Source organism: Salvelinus namaycush, chromosome 3 (genome assembly GCF_016432855.1).
Source record: "Salvelinus namaycush isolate Seneca chromosome 3, SaNama_1.0, whole genome shotgun sequence".
Taxonomy (NCBI): Eukaryota; Metazoa; Chordata; class Actinopteri; order Salmoniformes; family Salmonidae; genus Salvelinus; species Salvelinus namaycush.
The window spans coordinates 34,336,773-34,356,280 of NC_052309.1; the positions used below are offsets into that span (position 1 = coordinate 34,336,773).

Here is a 19,508-nt window from a genome sequence, read left to right on the forward strand (position 1 = left end):
AACAAGAGTTTACATTGGCGCGTTACATTCACTAGTTCCAAAAACATCCATTGATTTTTGCACAGCCACATCGTTTCAACAAATACTCATCATAAATGTAGATGATAATACAAGTTATACACATGGAATTATAGATATACCTCTCCTTAATGCAACCGCTGTGTCAGATTTCAAAAAAACTTTACGGAGAAAGCAAACCATGCAATAATCTGAGACGGAGCTCAGAACAATAGTCAAATTAGCCGCCATGTTGGAGTCAACAGAAACCAGAAATTACATGATAAATATTCCCTTACCTTTGATCTTCATCACAATGCACTCCCAGGAATCCCAGGTCCACAATAAATGCTTGATTTGTTCGATAATGTCCGTTATTTATGTCCAATTAGCTACTTTGGTTAGCGCGTTAGCGGTAAACAATTCCAAAGTCACAAAGCGCGTTCACTAAAACGTGACGAAATGTCCAAAAGTTCCGTAACAGTCAGTAGAAACATGTCAAACGATGTATTGAATCAATCTTTAGAATGTTGTTAACATACATCTTGAATAACGTTCCAACCGGAGAATTAGATTGACTTCAGAAGAGCGGTGGAACGGAGGTCCTCCTCATGTGAAGGCGCGTGTTCAATGCGTGGTCACCTCATGGCAGTGATTACTAATTCCTGTCTCCTTTGGCCCCCCTTCACATTAGTCATCAGACAAAGTTCTATTGACTTGACATCTAGTGGAAGCCGTAGGAAGTGAAAACTCATCCATATCTCGCTGTAATTTCAATGAGAGCTTGGTTGAAAATCCACCAGCCTCAGAAAAAATCCAAACAGGAAGTGGAACTTCTCAGGTTTTTGCCTGCCATATGAGTTCTGTTATACTCACAGACATAATTCAAACAGTTTTAGAAACTTCAGAGTGTTTTCTATCCAATACTAATAATAATATGCATATATTAGCAACTATGACTGAGGAGCAGGCCGTTTACTCTGGGCACCTCTGTGCACCTTTCATCCAAGCTACTCAATACTGCCCCTGCAGCCATAAGAAGTTAACAGTCAATTACCGTGGGACCGGCAGACTTTTGCATGACAATAACCAGCTGACACATTTTCATGACCGGCACAGCCCTAGTATTGACTTTGGCACAGTGGAAAAGTACTGAGCAAAAGTAAGAGCAATCAATTGGTCGATCTGTCAATGAATCAATATGATCAATAAATTAGATATGTTAGTGTTTACAGGCAGTCCAAAGTCTCAAATTCATATCTTTACTATAAAGCAGACCATAGACCCTTAGCACTCCAATCCTCACACTCTGTTTCTGTAGGAATTTCTGAGCTGTAGCTGAGTGGGTGGGGGCAGTTTCATGTCTCTTGTCTCTACTTCACTGGGCTCTTCAGTCCTGCAGAGGAAAGAAAAACCTCCATTCATGGCTCCCTGCCCAGACCGGGTCCATGGGGAGATTCCAAGCTTTTACAACAAATCGCATATAACTTTTTGGGGGGGTCTTTCCTTCCTCTCTTTTTCCCCCCTATTGTATTGGCAGCGGTACACATGTGAAATGGATCTTGCTCCACGTTTGTGGGTTTAGGCTAAACGTATACCCCAGTCATTGTTGTGTTTCGAGAAACACGGAATGGAAATGGAACTGAATATTTGTTTCTGGAATGCTCTCTGTATGTTTCATGGCCCAGCCTAGTTGACTTGACACTCAACAAAATATTATTTTAAAGGTGCAAAATGCAGATATCGCTCCGCCATTTCCTGGTTGCTAAAATTCTAATAGTTCGCCTTATTTCAGTTTGACAAAACAAGCAATGTATAGTGTAGAGAATCATTGTACGATCTAAACCGCTGTGAAATATCTGTTCAATAATCCAAAATATTGTATTTTCAGCTGTTTTGAAGATGGTGTACAAAACAAAGTAAAAGAAGCAAAAACTAAACTTAAGCATGGAAAGCATAGAAATAGTCACATACAACAGATCTACCGCTTCTTAGACCTGCTTTCAATGAGAATGACAGATCTATAGCTCACATTTCTGTGTGCATTTGGTCGTGTCACCCGAAACGTTTGGCCCAGAAATAATGGCGTGTTTTGTTTCAGGACAATGTTCTCCTGACTCAATTCTTAACATACTTTTCAGTTCTTTCTTACTTTTTGGTTGTAGTTTACCTACAATAAGTAATTGTGATGTACATGGGATGGTGGGGTAGGGAGGGTTAGGAGGTTGAAGAGTTGTGGGACGGGAGTGGGTATCAAGAGGACACTAAATAATATTTGGTGCCTGTTGTACTGATTCTGATATATATTTAATATGTGATGAATTTGCACCATGTTTTTAAATTACAAATAAATAATACTCCAAAGAGTATGATCACCACCACCACCTCCTCTGCGGGGAAATGTGCGCATATAAAAGTGATTTTATTTTTGCTTGCTCCATTTTGCCGAGCAACCGGGTCCCAAGGCGTTTAATGTGAGTGGAACGAAGGCTGGGATCTTAAGAACTTAGAGCCGTTCCACGTTGATTCCGGGCCTATTAAATTCTCTTCAGGGGATTATGAATTCCCTCCACCTCCATATTCCATGGGCTGTACGGCTACATTTACACAATCACAGAGCCGTGTGTTGAAAGTCTGTTTGAGCTGTTTAATAGCACCAAAATCCCCATACCCACCACGCATATCCTGCATATTAACTAGAGGCTGGTTACATGGAATGTGCAACTCTGCAAAGAGTTTAAGAGTGTTCTCTTTAAGGAGCTTTATTCCCGTTTGACCAGGTTGTTGCCATATTATGATCTAATTCCTGCAAATATTTGATTTACAAAAATAAGAGCATATTTATGTATGCGTGTGCGTGCGCACGCACAAGTGTGTGTGTCTCTTTGGCCACTAGGCCCTCAGGCTGGCTCAGACCTGACTTTGGCAATGCCATTCTCTGTTGCAGAGCGCATGGATACTGCCAACAAGCAGCTAGCTGCTAAGGAGTGGGAGGGAACGGAAGACAACCGCAAGACCATCTCTCAGCTACTCACCCAGAGTGAGCAAATCACTCACACTATCAGGGACCGCCAGGCTAGACCAAGCCTCTATGACATTCTACATCCACTCTGAACATACCTCTGTGTGGCCTCATCAGTTAGAAAAAGAACCAGGCAAAGGGTCTGGGGTTCATGTACTGTAAAAACACTACTTATTCAATACAAGTTGCATATTTTTAACAAAAATGACACACACACAAAACACTTAAGATGTTTAGTTAATATGGAGAACACCATTTAAAAAAAGTAACCTCATGACAGAACTATTTTTAGTAAATGAAAGGAAGATCACTTTTTTTAAAGGGCTAGACCTCAGTGTGTTGTTTGTGTCTCCCAGACAAAGAGACGGTGCGTGAGAAGGAGAAGCTGGAGATAGAGCTGAACTCCCTGCACTCCTCCACGGACGACCAGAGACGACACATTGAGATCAGGGACCAGGCTCTCAACAACGCCCAGGCCAAAGTAGTCAAACTGGAGGAGGAGGTGAGGATCTGACTGTCATATGCTGTGTTTACACAGGCAATCAAATTCTGATATGTTGCCCAATTATTGGCAAAAGAGCTGATCTGATTGGTCAAAAGACCAATTATATTTGAAAAAGATCCGAATTAGGCTGCCTGTGTAAACGCAGCCATGATGTTCTCGCTGTTGCTTCATGAATAGGTGATATCAGAAATGTCTTGGATACTTGACTACTTCCTGGCATTAGTTCAGTTGATTGAATGAGGGTATATTTATGCCCCCTGGTGGACAAGGCATGAGTTTCTGTTGAGTGTAAAATAATCTAGCTACTATGTTCTGGAGGTCGACCGATTTATGATTTTTCAACGCCAATACCGATTTATTGGAGGACCCAAAAAAGCCGATGCCGATTAATCGGCCAATTAAAAAAATATATATCTAAAAAAAAATATATAAAAAAAAATATATATATATATATTTGTAATAATGACAATTACAACAATACTGAATGAACAATGAACACTTTTATTTTAACTTAATATAATACATAAATAAATAATGAAACATACTCAATTTGGTTTAAATAATGCAAAAACAGTGTTGGAGAAGAAAGTAAAAGTGCAATATGTGCCATGTAAAAAAGCTAAAGTTTAAGTTCCTTGCTCAGAACATGAGAACATATATGAAAGCTGGTGGTTCAATATTCCCAGTTCTTCAATATTCCCAGTTAAGAAGTTTTAGGTTGTAGTTATTATAGGAATTATGACACGTCGACTATTTCTCTCTCTACCTTTGACTATTGGATGTTTTAATAGGCACTTTAGTATTGCCAGCCTAATCTCAGAAGTTGATAGGCTTGAAGTCATAAACAGCGCTGTGATTCAAGCATTGCTCAGAGCTGCTGGCAAACGCAGTAAAGTTTGAATGAATTCTTACGAGCCTGCTGCTGCCTACCACCGCTCAGTCAGACTTCTCTATCAAATCATTGACTTAATTATAATATAATAAACACAGAAATATGAGCCTTTGGTCATTAATATGGTCAAATCCGGAAACTATAATTTCGGAAACAAAATGTTTATTCTTTCAGGAAAATACAGAACCGTTCCGTATTTTATCGAACGGGTGGCAACCCTAAGTCTAAATATTGCTGTTACATTGCACAACCTTCAATGTTATGTCATAATTATGTAAAAATATGGCAAATTAGTTCGCAACGAGCCAGGCGGCCCAAACTGTTGCATATACCCTGACTCTGCGTGCAATGAATGCAAGAGAAGTGACCCAATTTCCCTAGTTAATATTGCCTGCTAACATTAATTTATTTGAACTAAATATGCAGGTTTAAAAAATATATACTTCTGTGTATTGTTTTTAAGAAAGGCATTGATGTTTATGGTTAGGTACATTCGTGCAACGATTGTGCTTTTTTTCGTGAATGTTCTTTTGTTAAATCATCACCCATTTGGCGAAGTAGGCTGTGATTCGATGATAAATTAACAGAAGAAGATTGATTGTTTTTTATAAGATAAGTTTAATGCTAGCTAGCAACTTACCTTGGCTTCTTGCTGCAATCGCGTAACAGGTGGTCAGCCTGCCACGCAGTTTCCTCGTGGAATGCAATGTAATCGGCCATAATCGGCATACAAAAATACCTATTGTTATGAAAACTTGAAATTGGTCCGAATTAATCGGCCAACCTCTATGTTCCCTGTCGTGTCACCATTAAGCTTGATAGCCTGAGAATATCAGTATTGAACCACAGTGTCATCCATCCTATCACCTGGTATTGATGACGTCATTGGCTGAAGATGGGGTCTGGTATGTGTTGAGTTGTGATCCATGGGGTTGGTTTGGACTGTTTAAAAGATAAGACAAACGACTGCAAAATGGGTTGTTTATATTTACTCAAAACATCATTCATGGCCCAGCCTCCTAGAGGCCAGAGGAATGGCCCAAAAGACTGGCCTCTGTGTGGACCTGGACAAAATTCTCATGTGGAGCTGCTCCGAGCTTTGATACCCCTGGCTGGTTGGTTCTGTTGGTTGGCTGGTAATGTGTCTGAAATAGCCCAGATGGCTAGTTAGCCAGTTGGGGCCGAGCGAAGCAGGAAACAGACCTGGAGTGTCCTAAAAAGCACAGAGCTGCTCCACTTCTGCCCGGCACCGCCACAAACCCACGCTTGTTTCCTTGAACAAAGGCTGTTGAGTTGGAGTGCCAGATTCTTGGCCTGCTCTCTCTGTTTCTCTGTCAGTGTGGGGACTCTGTATATGCTCCTCTATTTGTCCCTCTTTCTCTCTTTTCCTCTCTTCTTTCTTTAAAAAAAGAGTGTCCCTGAGCTAAATCAGTCCATTGAGTAAAGCCAATTACAGCTCCTGCTGCAGTTCAAAGGGGCTGCAGTGCAGAGGGACATTGAAACATGGGTATTGTAGATACAGACTGCATTATCTTGGGTTGGGGCGCTGGGTGGTGGATGTTTGAAGGGGGGCATAGGTGAAACAAAGTCTCACCTGTTTCCTCCCTAGCCGTATTTCAACTCCTGTCTTTTCATTCCTTAGATGAGAGCAATTATATTGTGGTGCAAACAAGGGGAAACCATTGCTTTCACCAACAAGTCGGTTAAAGGGAGGAGCAGGTTTCTGGAATGGAATGCAAACCCCCCACTTCCTGTCTACTTCCTGTCTGTGCCCTGACCACATCCTGTCTGTATGTTTTGTCTCCCTGGCTGCAGCTGAAGAAGAAGCAGGTATATGTGGAGAAGGTGGAGCGCATGCAGCAGGCCCTAGCCCAGCTCCAGGCTGCCTGTGAGAAGAGAGAGCAGCTGGAGCACCGCTTACGCACACGGCTGGAGCGGGAGCTGGAGTCACTGCGCATGCAGCAGGTGAGAGAAGCACACACACTCAGACACACATGGTGTGTTAACCTACTTGAGTGAATTCCCGGGGCCCCCGTGAAAATCTAATTTGCATTAAAAAAAAATCCACAGCAAAATCCGTCAGATAGAAATATAATTTTGTTTTGCATGGTCTGCCTCTCAATCCACAACATCTCACGAAAACGTCTGTAGCGTCCGAACAGTTTGGGCTACATACTAATATGACCCCTCTAAGGTGAGCCTCTCACCAACACGTTCATGTGGGTTGTTTTGCTCCAGAACGCCCTGAAGGCAGCCTGGGACCAGTTTAAAAAATGAATGGATGTACAGTACCAGTTAACGGTTTGGACACACCTACTCATTCAAGGGTTTTTCTTTATTTTTAACATTTTAATATATTTAAATATAATAATCTACATTGTAGAATAATAGTGAAGACATCAAAATGATCAAATAACACGTGTACCAAATAGGGCTATCTTCCGTATACCACCCATACCTTGTCACAACACAACTGATTGGCTCAAACGCATTAAGAAGGAAAGAAATTCCACAAATGTACTTTTAGCAAGGCACACCTGTTAATTGAAATGCCTTCCAGGTGACTGACTATCTCATGAAGCTGGTTGAGAGAATGCCAAGTGTGCAAAGCTGTCTTCAAGGCAAAGGGTGTCTACTTTGAAGAATCTCAAATATAAAATATATTTTGATTTGTTTAACACTTGTTTTTGGTTACTACGAGATTCCAATATGTGTTATTTCAGTGTTGATGTCTTCACTGTTATTCTACAGTGTAGAAAATAGTAAAAAATAAAGAAAAACCCTTGAATGAGTAGGGTGTGTCCAAGTTTTGACTTATATTATATACAGTGGGGAGAACAAGTATTTGATACACTGCCGATTTTGCAGGTTTTCCTACTTACAAAGCATGTAGAGGTCTGTCATTTTTTATCATAGGTACACTTCAACTGTGAGAGACGGAATCTAAAACAAAAATCCAGAAAATCACATTGTATGATTTTTAAGTAATTAATTAGCATTTTATTGCATGACATAAGTATTTGATACATCAGAAAAGCAGAACTTAATATTTGGTACAGAAACCTTTGTTTGCAATTACAGAGATCATACGTTTCCTGTAGTTCTTGACCAGGTTTGCACACCCTGCAGCAGGGATTTTGGCCCACTCCTCCATACAGACCTTCTCCAGATCCTTCAGGTTTCGGGGCTGTCGCTGGGCAATATGGACTTTCAGCTCCCTCCAAAGATTTTCTATTGGGTTCAGGTCTGGAGACTGGCTAGGCCACTCCAGGACCTTGATGCTTCTTACGGAGCCACTCCTTAGTTGCCCTGGCTGTGTGTTTCGGGTCATTGTCATGCTGGAAGACCCAGCCACGACCCATCTTCAATGCTCTTACTGAGGGAAGGAGGTTGTTGGCCAAGATCTCGCGATACATGGCCCCATCCATCCTCCCCTCAATACGGTGCAGTAGTCCTGTCCCCTTTGCAGAAAGCATCCCCAAAGAATGATGTTTCCACCTCCATGCTTCACGGTTGGGATGGTGTTCTTGGGGTTGTACTCATCCTTCTTCTTCCTCCAAACGCGGCGAGTGGAGTTTAGACCCAAAAGCTATATTTTTGTCTCATCAGACCGCATGACCTCCTCCCATTCCTCCTCTGAATCATCCAGATGGTCATTGGCAAACTTCAGACGGGCCTGGACATGCGCTAGCTTGAGCAGGGGGACCTTGCGTGCGCTGCAGGATTTTAATCCATGATGGCGTAGTGTGTTACTAATGGTTTTCTTTGAGACTGTGGTCCCAGCTCTCTTCAGGTCATTGACCAGGTCCTGCCGTGTAGTTCTGGGCTGATCCCTCACCTTCCTCATGATCATTGATGCCCCACGAGGTGAGATCTTGCATGGAGCCCCAGACCGAGGGTGATTGACCGTCATCTTGAACTTCTTCCATTTTCGAATAATTGCGCCAACAGTTGTTGCCTTCTCACCAAGCTGCTTGCCTATTGTCCTGTAGCCCATCCCAGCCTTGTGCAGGGCTACAATTTTATCCCTGATGTCCTTACACAGCTCCCTAGTCTTGGCCATTGTGGAGAGGTTGGAGTCTGTTTGAGTGTGTGGACAGGTGTCTTTTATACAGGTAACGAGTTCAAACAGGTGCAGTTAATACAGGTTCGATCCACATTCGATCCAAGATGGCGTAGCAGTGTAGGCGTGTTTTGTTCGTCCTCCCGTGTACTTTTGTATTTTTTGTATATACACTGCTCAAAAAAATAAAGGGAACACTTAAACAACACAATGTAACTCCAAGTCAATCACACTTCTGTGAAATCAAACTGTCCACTTAGGAAGCAACACTGATTGACAATACATTTCACATGCTGTTGTGCAAATGGAATAGACAAAAGGTGGAAATTATAGGCAATTAGCAAGACACCCCCAAAAAAGGAGTGGTTCTGCAGGTGGTGACCACAGACCACTTCTCACTTCCTATGCTTCCTGGCTGATGTTTTGGTCACTTTTGAATGCTGGCGGTGCTCTCACTCTAGTGGTAGCATGAGACGGAGTCTACAACCCACACAAGTGGCTCAGGTAGTGCAGTTCATCCAGGATGGCACATCAATGCGAGCTGTGGCAAAAAGGTTTGCTGTGTCTGTCAGCGTAGTGTCCAGAGCGTGGAGGCGCTACCAGGAGACAGGCCAGTACATCAGGAGACGTGGAGGAGGCCGATTTTTAATTCGATTATACCTTCCGGTAACCTGCCTCACCCAATGTGATACGGAATCGCTATTATTTTTAACTTTGGAACACATTCAAGAACCTCCAGTAGCTAACCAGCTACAAGCTATTTAGTCATTTTTAGCCACTGCTAGCAGCTTTTACCTTCTGCACAGACACCAGCCCTGTTCTTAGCCTGGATATTACTCGCCAATCTACCAGCATCGGACTGTCTCTCCACCACAACGCCGTAATCCCTGAGCCACTACTTCTGATCCTCACAGCTAGCTCGCAGCTAGCTAGCTCACAGCTAGCTTGCACCCTCCGTGGCACCCAGTACCGAAGCTATCCCTGAGGCCCACCCCCGGCCTACTCAGCTGTTTACCCGAACCCCACTCATACACGACTAGAGCCCAATACTCCACCGGATCCTTGCTGTTAACTCTGGACCTTGGCACCGGATCACCACTGCTACCGATTGGCTATAGTGGCTAACGCCACTGCCACGAAGCTAGCACCAGTTAGCAAACAAAATTCTACAATACCTCTTTCGCCATCTGGCTTGGATTCTCTGTCGACACGGCGCCCCGCCGCACCACCACGTCTGGTCTGCCGACGAATACTCCATCCGCTGTGCCCTCAACCGGCCTCCGTCTGAGCAGACCACCCCCGGGCTACTAACTTTAAACGCCGCGTGCTAGCGTGGTGACGGCTTCCCTGTTCCATCCACTGCTCCCCCCAAGACACTATGATCACTTGGCTACATAGCTGATGCCTGCTGGACTGTCCATTAATCACGGTACTCCATTCTGTTTATTTGTGTTTATCTGTCGGCCCCAGCCGCGAACTCAGGCTCTGTGTGTAGTAATCCGACCCTCTCTGCCTAGTCATCGCCATTTTACCTGCTGTTGTTGTGTTAGCTGACTAGCTGCTGTTGTCTCACCTGTTTTAGCTAGCTCTCCCAAGCAAGACCTGCGATTACTTTATGCCTTACTATATGTCTCTCTCAAATATCAATATGCCTTGTATACTGTTGTTCGGGTTAGTTATCATTGTTTCAGTTTACAATGGAGCCCGTAGTTCCACTCCTAATACCTCTGATACCTCCTTTGTCCCACCTCCCACACATGCGGTGACCTCACCCATTATAACCAGCATGTCCAGAGATACAACCTCTCTTATCATCACCCAGTGCCTGGGCTTACCTCCGCTGTACCCGCACCCCACCATACCCCTGTCTGCACATTATGCCCTGAATATATTCTACCACGCCCATAAATCTGCTCCTTTTATTCCTTGTCCCCAACCCTCTAGGCGACCAGTTTTGATAGCCTTTAGCCGCACCCTCATCCTACTACTCCTCTGTTCCTCGGGTGATGTGGAGGTAAACCCAGGCCCTGCATGTACCCAGGCACCCTCATTTGTTGACTTCTGTGATCGAAAAAGCCTTGGTTTCATGCATGTCAACATCAGAAGCCTCCTCCCTAAGTTTGTTTTACTCACTGCTTTAGCACACTCTGCCAACCCTGATGTCCTTGCCGTGTCTGAATCCTGGCTTAGGAAGGCCACCAAAAATTCTGAGATTTCCATACCCAACTATAACACTTTCCGTCAAGATAGAACTGCCAAAGGGGGAGGAGTTGCAATCTACTGCAGAGATAGCCTGCAAAGTTCTGTCATACTTTCCAGGTCTATGCCCAAACAGTTCGAACTTCTAATTTTAAAAATTAATCTCTCCAGAAATAAGTCTCTCAGTGTTGCCGCCTGCTACCGACCCCCCTCAGCTCCCAGCTGTGCCCTGGACACCATCTGTGAATTGATCGCCCCCCATCTAGCTTCAGAGTTTGTTCTGTTAGGTGACCTAAACTGGGATATGCTTAACACCCCGGCAGTCCTACAATCTAAGCTAGATGCCCTCAATCTCACACAAATCATCAATGAACCCACCAGGTACAACCCTAAATCCGTAAACATGGGCACCCTAATAGACATTATCCTGACCAACTTGCCCTCCAAATACACCTCTGCTGTCTTCAATCAGGATCTCAGCAATCACTGCCTCATTGCCTGTATCCGCTACGGGTCCGCGGTCAAACGACCACCCCTCATCACTGTCAAACGCTCCCTAAAACACTTCTGCGAGCAGGCCTTTCTAATCGACCTGGCCCGGGTATCCTGGAAGGATATTGACCTCATCCCGTCAGTTGAGGATGCCTGGTCATTCTTTAAAAGTAACTTCCTCACCATCTTAGACAAGCATGCTCCGTTCAAAAAATGCAGAACTAAGAACAGATATAGCCCTTGGTTCACTCCAGACCTGACTGCCCTCGACCAGCACAAAAACATCCTGTGGCGAACTGCAATAGCATCGAATAGTCCCCGCGATATGCAACTGTTCAGGGAAGTCAGGAACCAATACACGCAGTCAGTCAGGAAAGCAAAGGCCAGCTTTTTCAAGCAGAAATTTGCATCCTGTAGCACAAACTCCAAAAAGATCTGGGACACTGTAAAGTCCATGGAGAACAAGAGCACCTCCTCCCAGCTGCCCACTGCACTGAGGCTAGGTAACACGGTCACCACCGATAAATCCGTGATAATCGAAGACTTCAACAAGCATTTCTCAACGGCTGGCCATGCCTTCCTCCTGGCTACTCCAACCTTGGCCAACAGCTCCGCCCCCCCCCCCCCCCCCCGCTGCTACTCGCCCAAACCTCCCCAGCTTCTCCTTTACCCAAATCCAGATAGCAGATGTTCTGAAAGAGCTGCAAAACCTGGACCCATACAAATCAGCTGGGCTTGACAATCTATTTCTGAAACTGTCCGCCGCCATTGTCGCACCCCCTATTACCAGCCTGTTCAACCTCTCCTTCGTATCATCTGAGATCCCCAAGGATTGGAAAGCTGCCGCGGTCATCCCCCTCTTCAAAGGGGGAGACACCCTGGACCCAAACTGTTACAGACCTAAATCCATCCTGCCCTGCCTTTCTAAGGTCTTTGAAAGCCAAGTCAACAAACAGATCACTGACCATCTCGAATCCCACCGTACCTTCTCCGCTGTGCAATCCGGTTTCCGAGCCGGTCACGGGTGCACCTCAGCCACGCTCAAGGTACTAAACGATATCGATAAAAGACAGTACTGTGCAGCCGTCTTCATCGACCTGGCCAAGGCTTTCGACTCTGTCAATCACCATATTCTTATCGGCAAACTCAGTAGCCTCGGTTTTTCTAATGACTGCCTTGCCTGGTTCACCAACTACTTCGCAGACAGAGTTCAGTGTGTCAAATCGGAGGGCATGTTGTCCGGTCCTCTGGCAGTCTCTATGGGGGTACCACAGGGTTCAATTCTCGGGCCGACTCTTCTCTGTATACATCAATGATGTTGCTCTTGCTGCGGGCGATTCCCTGATCCACCTCTACGCAGACGACACCATTCTGTATACTTCTGGCCCTTCCTTGGACACTGTGCTATCTAACCTCCAAACAAGCTTCAATGCCATAACACTCCTTCCGTGGCCTCTAACTGCTCTTAAACGCTAGTAAAACCAAATGCATGCTTTTCAACCGGTCGCTGCCTGCACCCGCACGCCCGACTAGCATCACCACCCTGGATGGTTCCGACCTAGAATATGTGGACATCTATAAGTACCTAGGTGTCTGGCTAGACTGCAAACTCCTTCCAGACTCATATCAAACATCTCCAATCCGAAATCAAATCTAGAGTCGGCTTTCTATTTCGCAACAAAGCCTCCTTCACTCACGCCGCCAAACTTACCCTAGTAAAACTGACTATCCTACCGATCCTCGACTTCGGCGACGTCATCTACAAAATAGCTTCCAAGACTCTACTCAGCAAACTGGATGCAGTTTATCACAGTGCCATCCGTTTTGTTACTAAAGCACCTTATACCACCCACCACTGCGACCTGTATGCTCTAGTCGGCTGGCCCTCGCTACATGTTCGTCGTCAGACCCACTGGCTCCAGGTCATCTACAAGGCTATGCTAGGTAAAGCACCGCCTTATCTCAGTTCACTGGTCACGATGGCAACACCCACCCGTAGCACGCGCTCCAGCAGGTGTATCTCACTGATCATCCCTAAAGCCAAAACCTCATTTGGCCGCCTTTCCTTCCAGTTCTCTGCTGCCTGCGACTGGAACGAATTGAAAAAATCTCTGAAGTTGGAGACTTATCTCCCTCAACAACTTTAAACATCTGCTATCTGAGCAGCTAACCGATCGCTGCAGCTGTACATAGTCCATCGGTATATAGCCCACCCAATTTACCTACCTCATCCCCATACTGTTTTTATTTATTTACTTTTCTGCTCTTTTGCACACCAGTATCTCTACTTGCACATGATCATCTGATGATTTATCACCCCAGTGTTAATCTGCTAAATTGTAATTATTCGCTCCTATGGCCTATTTATTGCCTACCTCATGCCTTTTGCACACATTGTATATAGATTCTTTTTTTTTTTTTTTTCTACTATGTTATTGACTTGTTTATTGTTTACTCCATGTGTAACTCTGTGTTGTTGTCTGTTCACACTGCTATGCTTTATCTTGGCCAGGTCGCAGTTGCAAATGAGAACTTGTTCTCAACTAGCCTACCTGGTTAAATAAAGGTAAAATAAAATAAAATGTAATGAGTGGAGAACAGGAGGGCTTCTTAAAGAAAAACTAACAGGTCTGTGAGAGACGGAATTCTTACTGGTTGGTAGGTGATCAAATACTTATGTCATGCAATAAAACGCAAATTAATTACTTAAAAATCATACAATGTGTTTTTCTGGATTTTTGTTTTAGATTCTGTCTCTCACAGTTGAAGTGTAACTATGATAAAAAAATTGCAGACCTCTACATGCTTTGTAAGTAGGAAAACCTGCAAAATCGTCAGTGTATCAAATACTTGTTCCCCCCACTGTATATGGAAGTAGTTTAGTAGCTTAAAAAAGGGGGTTAAATATGTGTCAAAAAAAAGTTTCCTGATCATTCTTATATCTCTCAGATAGGACAGACACTTCAAAAGAAACGTCCTTTCGAACCCCTCTAGAGCAGGGTTTCCCAAAGTCGGTCCTGGGGCAAAGTTTTAGTTTTGCTGTAGCACTACACAGCTGATTCAAATGATCAAAGCTTGATGATGAGTTGGTTATTTGAATCAGCTGTGTAGTGCTAGGACAAAAAAACATACGTACACTCGAGGGGGGGTGGAGGTAGAACTGAGTGATTTCCCCTTAGGCCAGCTGCAAAGTCAAAATTGGCTATATTGTAAAGAAAAATTAGCTTTTTGGTCTTAATTTAAGGTTAGTGTTAAGCATTAGGGTTAGCAGTGTGGTTAGAGTTAGCTTTAAATCAGATGTTATGACTTTGTGGCTGTGCCAGCTAGTGACCACTCTACAGAACGGCCTCCAGAAATAGATTCATGATGAAAAATACTAACCTGCCTATGAGACGGTGCAGCATCTCAGCTGCATTCAGCGTCAGCGGGGCGACCTGACCCAGAATTCCAGGCTCTCTCTCTCCCAGTCCCAACAGAGATGATCTCTTCCTTAAATTCCATTCTCTCTTTCTGTGTGTCTGAGCAGAGCCGAGCGGGGCACCACATAATGTTTTCTCATTACTAGAGCGCAGCCAGGTCCTCAAGGATGCTGAGAATGTGGGGGAAAGGTTGTAGATGACAGAACACCGGAGGGGAAGTAGGAGAGAGGAAGAGAGCGATGTACAGTACCAGTCAAAACCCCTAGAATAACTAGGTGTGTCCAAACGTTTGACTGGTACTGTATATTCCATTAGAGCCTTTGGGAGCAGACAGATTGTCTGGTCCACAGAGACTACAGACATACTTGGAGCCTTGCCTCTCTACCAGCCAGTGTTGCCATAGGCCATGATATAGGCAGAAATTGTGTGTGTTGGTAATACAAATGTGAATGTGACTTGATTGCTCACTTGGATGGCGGTCGAGCTCTTGAACAATTATGTTCACTGACGGCCACACCTTCCACCCCCATTGTCTCCCTGCCTCTCCTCCCCTCCACCCATCCAGAGACAAGGTGGCTCCCAGAGCAGCAGCAGTGGTCAGGAGTACAACGCCACGGCTCTGATGGAGCATCTGAGGGAGAAGGAGGAGAGGATCCTGGCCCTGGAGGCAGACATGACCAAGTGGGAGCAGAAGTACCTGGAGGAGAGCGTCATGAGGCAGTTTGCCTTAGACGCCGCCGCCTCCGTCGCCACCCAGAGGGACACGTCGTCGTCAGTGATAAGCCACTCCGCCAGCAGCAGCTATGAGCAGCAGCTGTCAGTGGAGGCTCGTATCCAGAAGGAGGAGGAGGAGATCCTGCTGGCCAACCGCCGCTGTCTAGACATGGAAAGCAGGTAGATAGTTGTGTGTTTGAGACACATCCTGCACAGGTCTATTCAGATCAACTGATCTTCAAAATGTCTGGAGAGGCATTAAACCTATCAATATCATATAATAAACATGTTCTGTACAGTGCACTATACAGATACGATCCTTAACAGCCTAACACAACCACTTATCCTAGATCCTAGAACTTCAGTGCAACCGTGACCCAAGTCAAATCCAGTCTAACTCCCATTGTGTTCTGTATGATCAGTGAGAACAATCACATTCAAATATTAATGCAGTCTGCACTTTGCAGGATGTTGTACTTTTATTTTAAGAACTATACTCATGTCCCGTCCCACAGGATCAAGAACCTGCACGCCCAGATCATAGAGAAGGATGCCATGATCAAAGTGCTCCACCAGCGTTCCAGGAAGGATCCCAACAAGGACCGGGACGCCGCGGCCACCATGCGACCCTCCAAGTCTCTGATGTCCATCGCCAACACGGGCGGCTCGGGCCTGCTCTCACACAGCTTGGGCCTCAGCAGCTCCCCCATCACAGAAGAGCGCAAGGACAGCAGCTGGAAGGGCAGCCTGGGTAAGAATTCTATTGGTTTTAATGGGGTTTGGTTGTGTTTTGTGCCACATGATAAAGGCTATTTGAGTTTTCTCTTGTTATATTTGATGGATTAATTTGAATTGAGTGGGTTAGATACTGGAACTGCAGACATAGGGAGGGCACTACTTTTGACTAGACTTGGCCTAGGCCTCTTGTGAAAAGTAGTGAACTATAAGGGTGTCATTTCAGATGCAGGGTAGAGGGACAAAAGCCAGAAGTCTGGTTAGGAGGAAGAGGGCAGGGAGGGTACAGGAAGTTGATTCACAGGCCCCTGAGATGTGTGGGTCAGAGCGTGATGACGGAGAGACAAAGGGGTGTGAATGGTCTTCAGCTGTGGGTTTGTAATGTAACTTAGAGTTCAATAGTAACATTGAATCATCAGGCTGAGTAATAGTCTGCTAGTGATGGAGGGTGGGAAGTTTAATATTATCAAAGGTGCTGTGCTTGCTGGTACAGGCTGATTTGAATCCTGCAATGTACTGTCTGTTACTATCGACTATTTTATCTTACTTCAACTTGCTTCCATGTGCATCAATAAACAACTTGTCATGGGTAACCCAGCACCACCACATGCCTAACGGGTCTTCTCTATTCCCTCCCCTCAGGAGTTCTGTTGGGTCCAGAGTACCGTACCGATTCTCTGAGGACAGAGTCCATCTCGTCATCTCCCTCCCCGGTCCTGCCCCTGACAGCAGGCCACTCTAAGACAGGCAGCAGGGACAGCTGCACCCAGACAGACAAGGGCCAGAGCCAGGAGGCTAGCAGCAAGCCCAGCACCCCAGCCCTGCAGAGCACGACCCTGCCCAACCGCCTCTCCAGCCCCAGCCCCGTCTACATACCTGACCGCATCGCAGGTACAGTGCAATCTACATTAGTGCAATCCACCGTGGACACAAGTAGGGCCAGCAGTTTGTCCTGACCACAGGTCCTAATTATATGCTTTTAACTAGGGTCCAGAGTTTTTCCAGACCCAGTTAATATGAAGTATTTTAGAGTGTTCACTGCCTGCAATTTGAGAAATATAAACTTTCAATTAGTCTAGACGTGACCAACCAGGATGCTTCTGCAATGTGCAGTGCTAACATAGCAGAATGGCAAACGTCACTTCAGGCTGAACTGAATCGTTTCTAGGAAAATGATCTAACCAAACGCAAATGGCCTTTTGTTTAAAATCTGTTTTAAAGTGATACAAGACTAATTCAAGAAATAATCCAGGAACCACACATTTGTTTCAACCAAGCAGTAGCTGGGGGGAGAGGTTAAGAGGGAGTGGGTCAGATGCTCTGGATGTAATATGGGGTCTATATGGGGCAATATGGGGTCAAATCGCCTATTCAAATATAATGTGCAGGATATTGTTTTCTTTAAGGCAAATAGCCTATTCCCTTTATAGTGCACTACTTATGTGGCTCTGGTCAAAAGTAGTGCATTATATGGGGTTTGGGGAATAGGCCGAATCTTTGTTTTGGGGGTAGATGTTCCCTTTGATCAGTTGACCAACCTTCTCCCGGTGTTTCTGTAGATGTGCCAGTGTTCCACAGCAGTACCCTGGAGAGGCGTGTCCTGGCGCAGTCCCACCCCCAGGCCACATCAGCCCCTCAACAGGAGGACAACGACATGGTGGAGATTCTCATCTGAACTGAACCATAGCCTCTATAGGTCACAGGACAGGAGGACAATATGTGTTTGTGCACAATCAATACACACACATTCACAGACACACACTTTCAAAATAGGTGGAGGATTCCTTTTTTCAACGTTTGGTGTTTAACTAGTTGTCGGGTGACCGAGGGTGTGTTCAAATACATCACTTTTTTAGATGTGCTTTAATGAACAATACTTTGTACGGTTTGTGATTCGGGAGGTTTTAGTGTCATCAGAATGATCAGTGAACTCTCTTGAACAGTGTTGCTGGAGGCTATTGGTTAACTAGCCCCCTTGGATCAAATGTATTGGCTACCATACGTTGCATCTATTGGTTAACTAGCTCCCTTGGATCAAATGTATCGGCTACCATACGTTGCATCTATTGGTTAACTAGCCCCTTGGATCAAATGTATTGGCTACCATTGCATCTATTGGTTAACTAGCCCCCTTGGATCAAATGTATTGGCTACCATACGTTGCATCTATTGCACTACTTACTTTTTTCATGAGTGTGTTTAAAAATATATATTTTTACGTTAAGTCTGACATAGGTCATCTATTTATGTGTAGTAAACAGTACATTATTCACCAATGTTAGATGTGGCACTTGGGTAATCAGTGATATTGTAAACTACAAAACATTACTTTAACCTGTAAATACTGTATTTAGATACTGTATGTATGGCATGTGTATCATTTAACTGAACTGAATGGAATAGGTTTTTAGAAGCCATTCGGTTACATGGCACTGCCAGCCAAGGACCACAATGCACTGTTTAAAGTATTGGGGGACCGGCCCCCCATGTCACAGTGGAAAACTTGGGGGAGCGAGACTCACACATTTCTACTGTGGTCCAATGTGCTGCCTTTGTGACCCCACTGGATGGGGTCTGTCTCTTTCGAAGTGCAGCAGTAGAAGAGGTTTGGTGTTCACCAATGTGCCTATGCATCAGTTAAGGTTCTCCACAATACTTGTTAAGTGTCCTTAAATCCAGTCATGCTGGGTTTGAAAGGGTATTTTGCCCAGACTTGCTTCAAATGATATTAGGCCTGAAATAGTCCATTAGGATTTTAACTACTAGTTTATGCAATGATCAGACAATCTGGTAACAATCAACTGTCTTTCTACACCGATTGACATTGTATTTATGAAACTATATGGCTCCATTTACAAAGGAAGCCCAATTCTGATCTTTTCCCAATAATTGGGCAAAAGATAGGAATTGGGCTGCCTGGTTAAACACAGCCTATGGGGTGATGTTAGCAGTTGAAATCCAAGTCAGTTTCACAACCACACGTGTCCCTTTCTTTTGACCAAAGGTAACAGAATGAGTTTGTCTGGGGCTTGATGTGATAATGATCCTATCTATGATCCTTGTCTGTATCATAGATATCACATCTAACAGTGACAAATATCCACATACATAACAATCTAGGTGAGAATTTATAATCCAAAGCCAAAAATGTGGGACCAAAGAAACACTCCACCAGCCAGTCTCCTGGCCTGACCCCACTATTGTCTTTAATGTCAATTGGTTAAGTGGACATTTAAAAAACAAAACACTGAGGTCAATAATATCTCTGAACAAAATTTTACTTCACCTGCTCAAACAAACTGTCTCCTCGTATCTACATTTCTCCAACCTGGCTGATGCAGTTAGGCCAGTGTTTGAAAGAAGTACACTACATCACCAAAAGTATGTGGACACCTGCTTGTTGAACATCTCATTCCAAAATCATGGGCATTAATATGGAGTTGGTCCCCCCTTTGCTGCTATAACAGCCT

The 19,508-nt window shown here is 44.6% G+C and overlaps 1 protein-coding gene across 1 annotated transcript in view; it reads left to right on the forward strand.

The window, feature by feature from the left end:
- The window catches only part of LOC120030656 (angiomotin-like), a 38,192-nt gene extending 18,691 nt beyond the window's left edge, over positions 1 to 19,501 (forward strand). Inside the window, exons 8-14 of the mRNA XM_038976098.1 lie at positions 2,945 to 3,037; positions 3,376 to 3,521; positions 6,232 to 6,381; positions 15,155 to 15,483; positions 15,819 to 16,054; positions 16,681 to 16,929; positions 17,598 to 19,501. Of these exons, the coding sequence (XP_038832026.1) occupies positions 2,945 to 3,037; positions 3,376 to 3,521; positions 6,232 to 6,381; positions 15,155 to 15,483; positions 15,819 to 16,054; positions 16,681 to 16,929; positions 17,598 to 17,713 (1,319 nt within the window). The 3' untranslated portion in view covers positions 17,714 to 19,501. The remainder of the gene's footprint in view (positions 1 to 2,944; positions 3,038 to 3,375; positions 3,522 to 6,231; positions 6,382 to 15,154; positions 15,484 to 15,818; positions 16,055 to 16,680; positions 16,930 to 17,597) is intronic.
- The last annotated feature ends 7 nt before the right edge of the window (positions 19,502 to 19,508 follow it).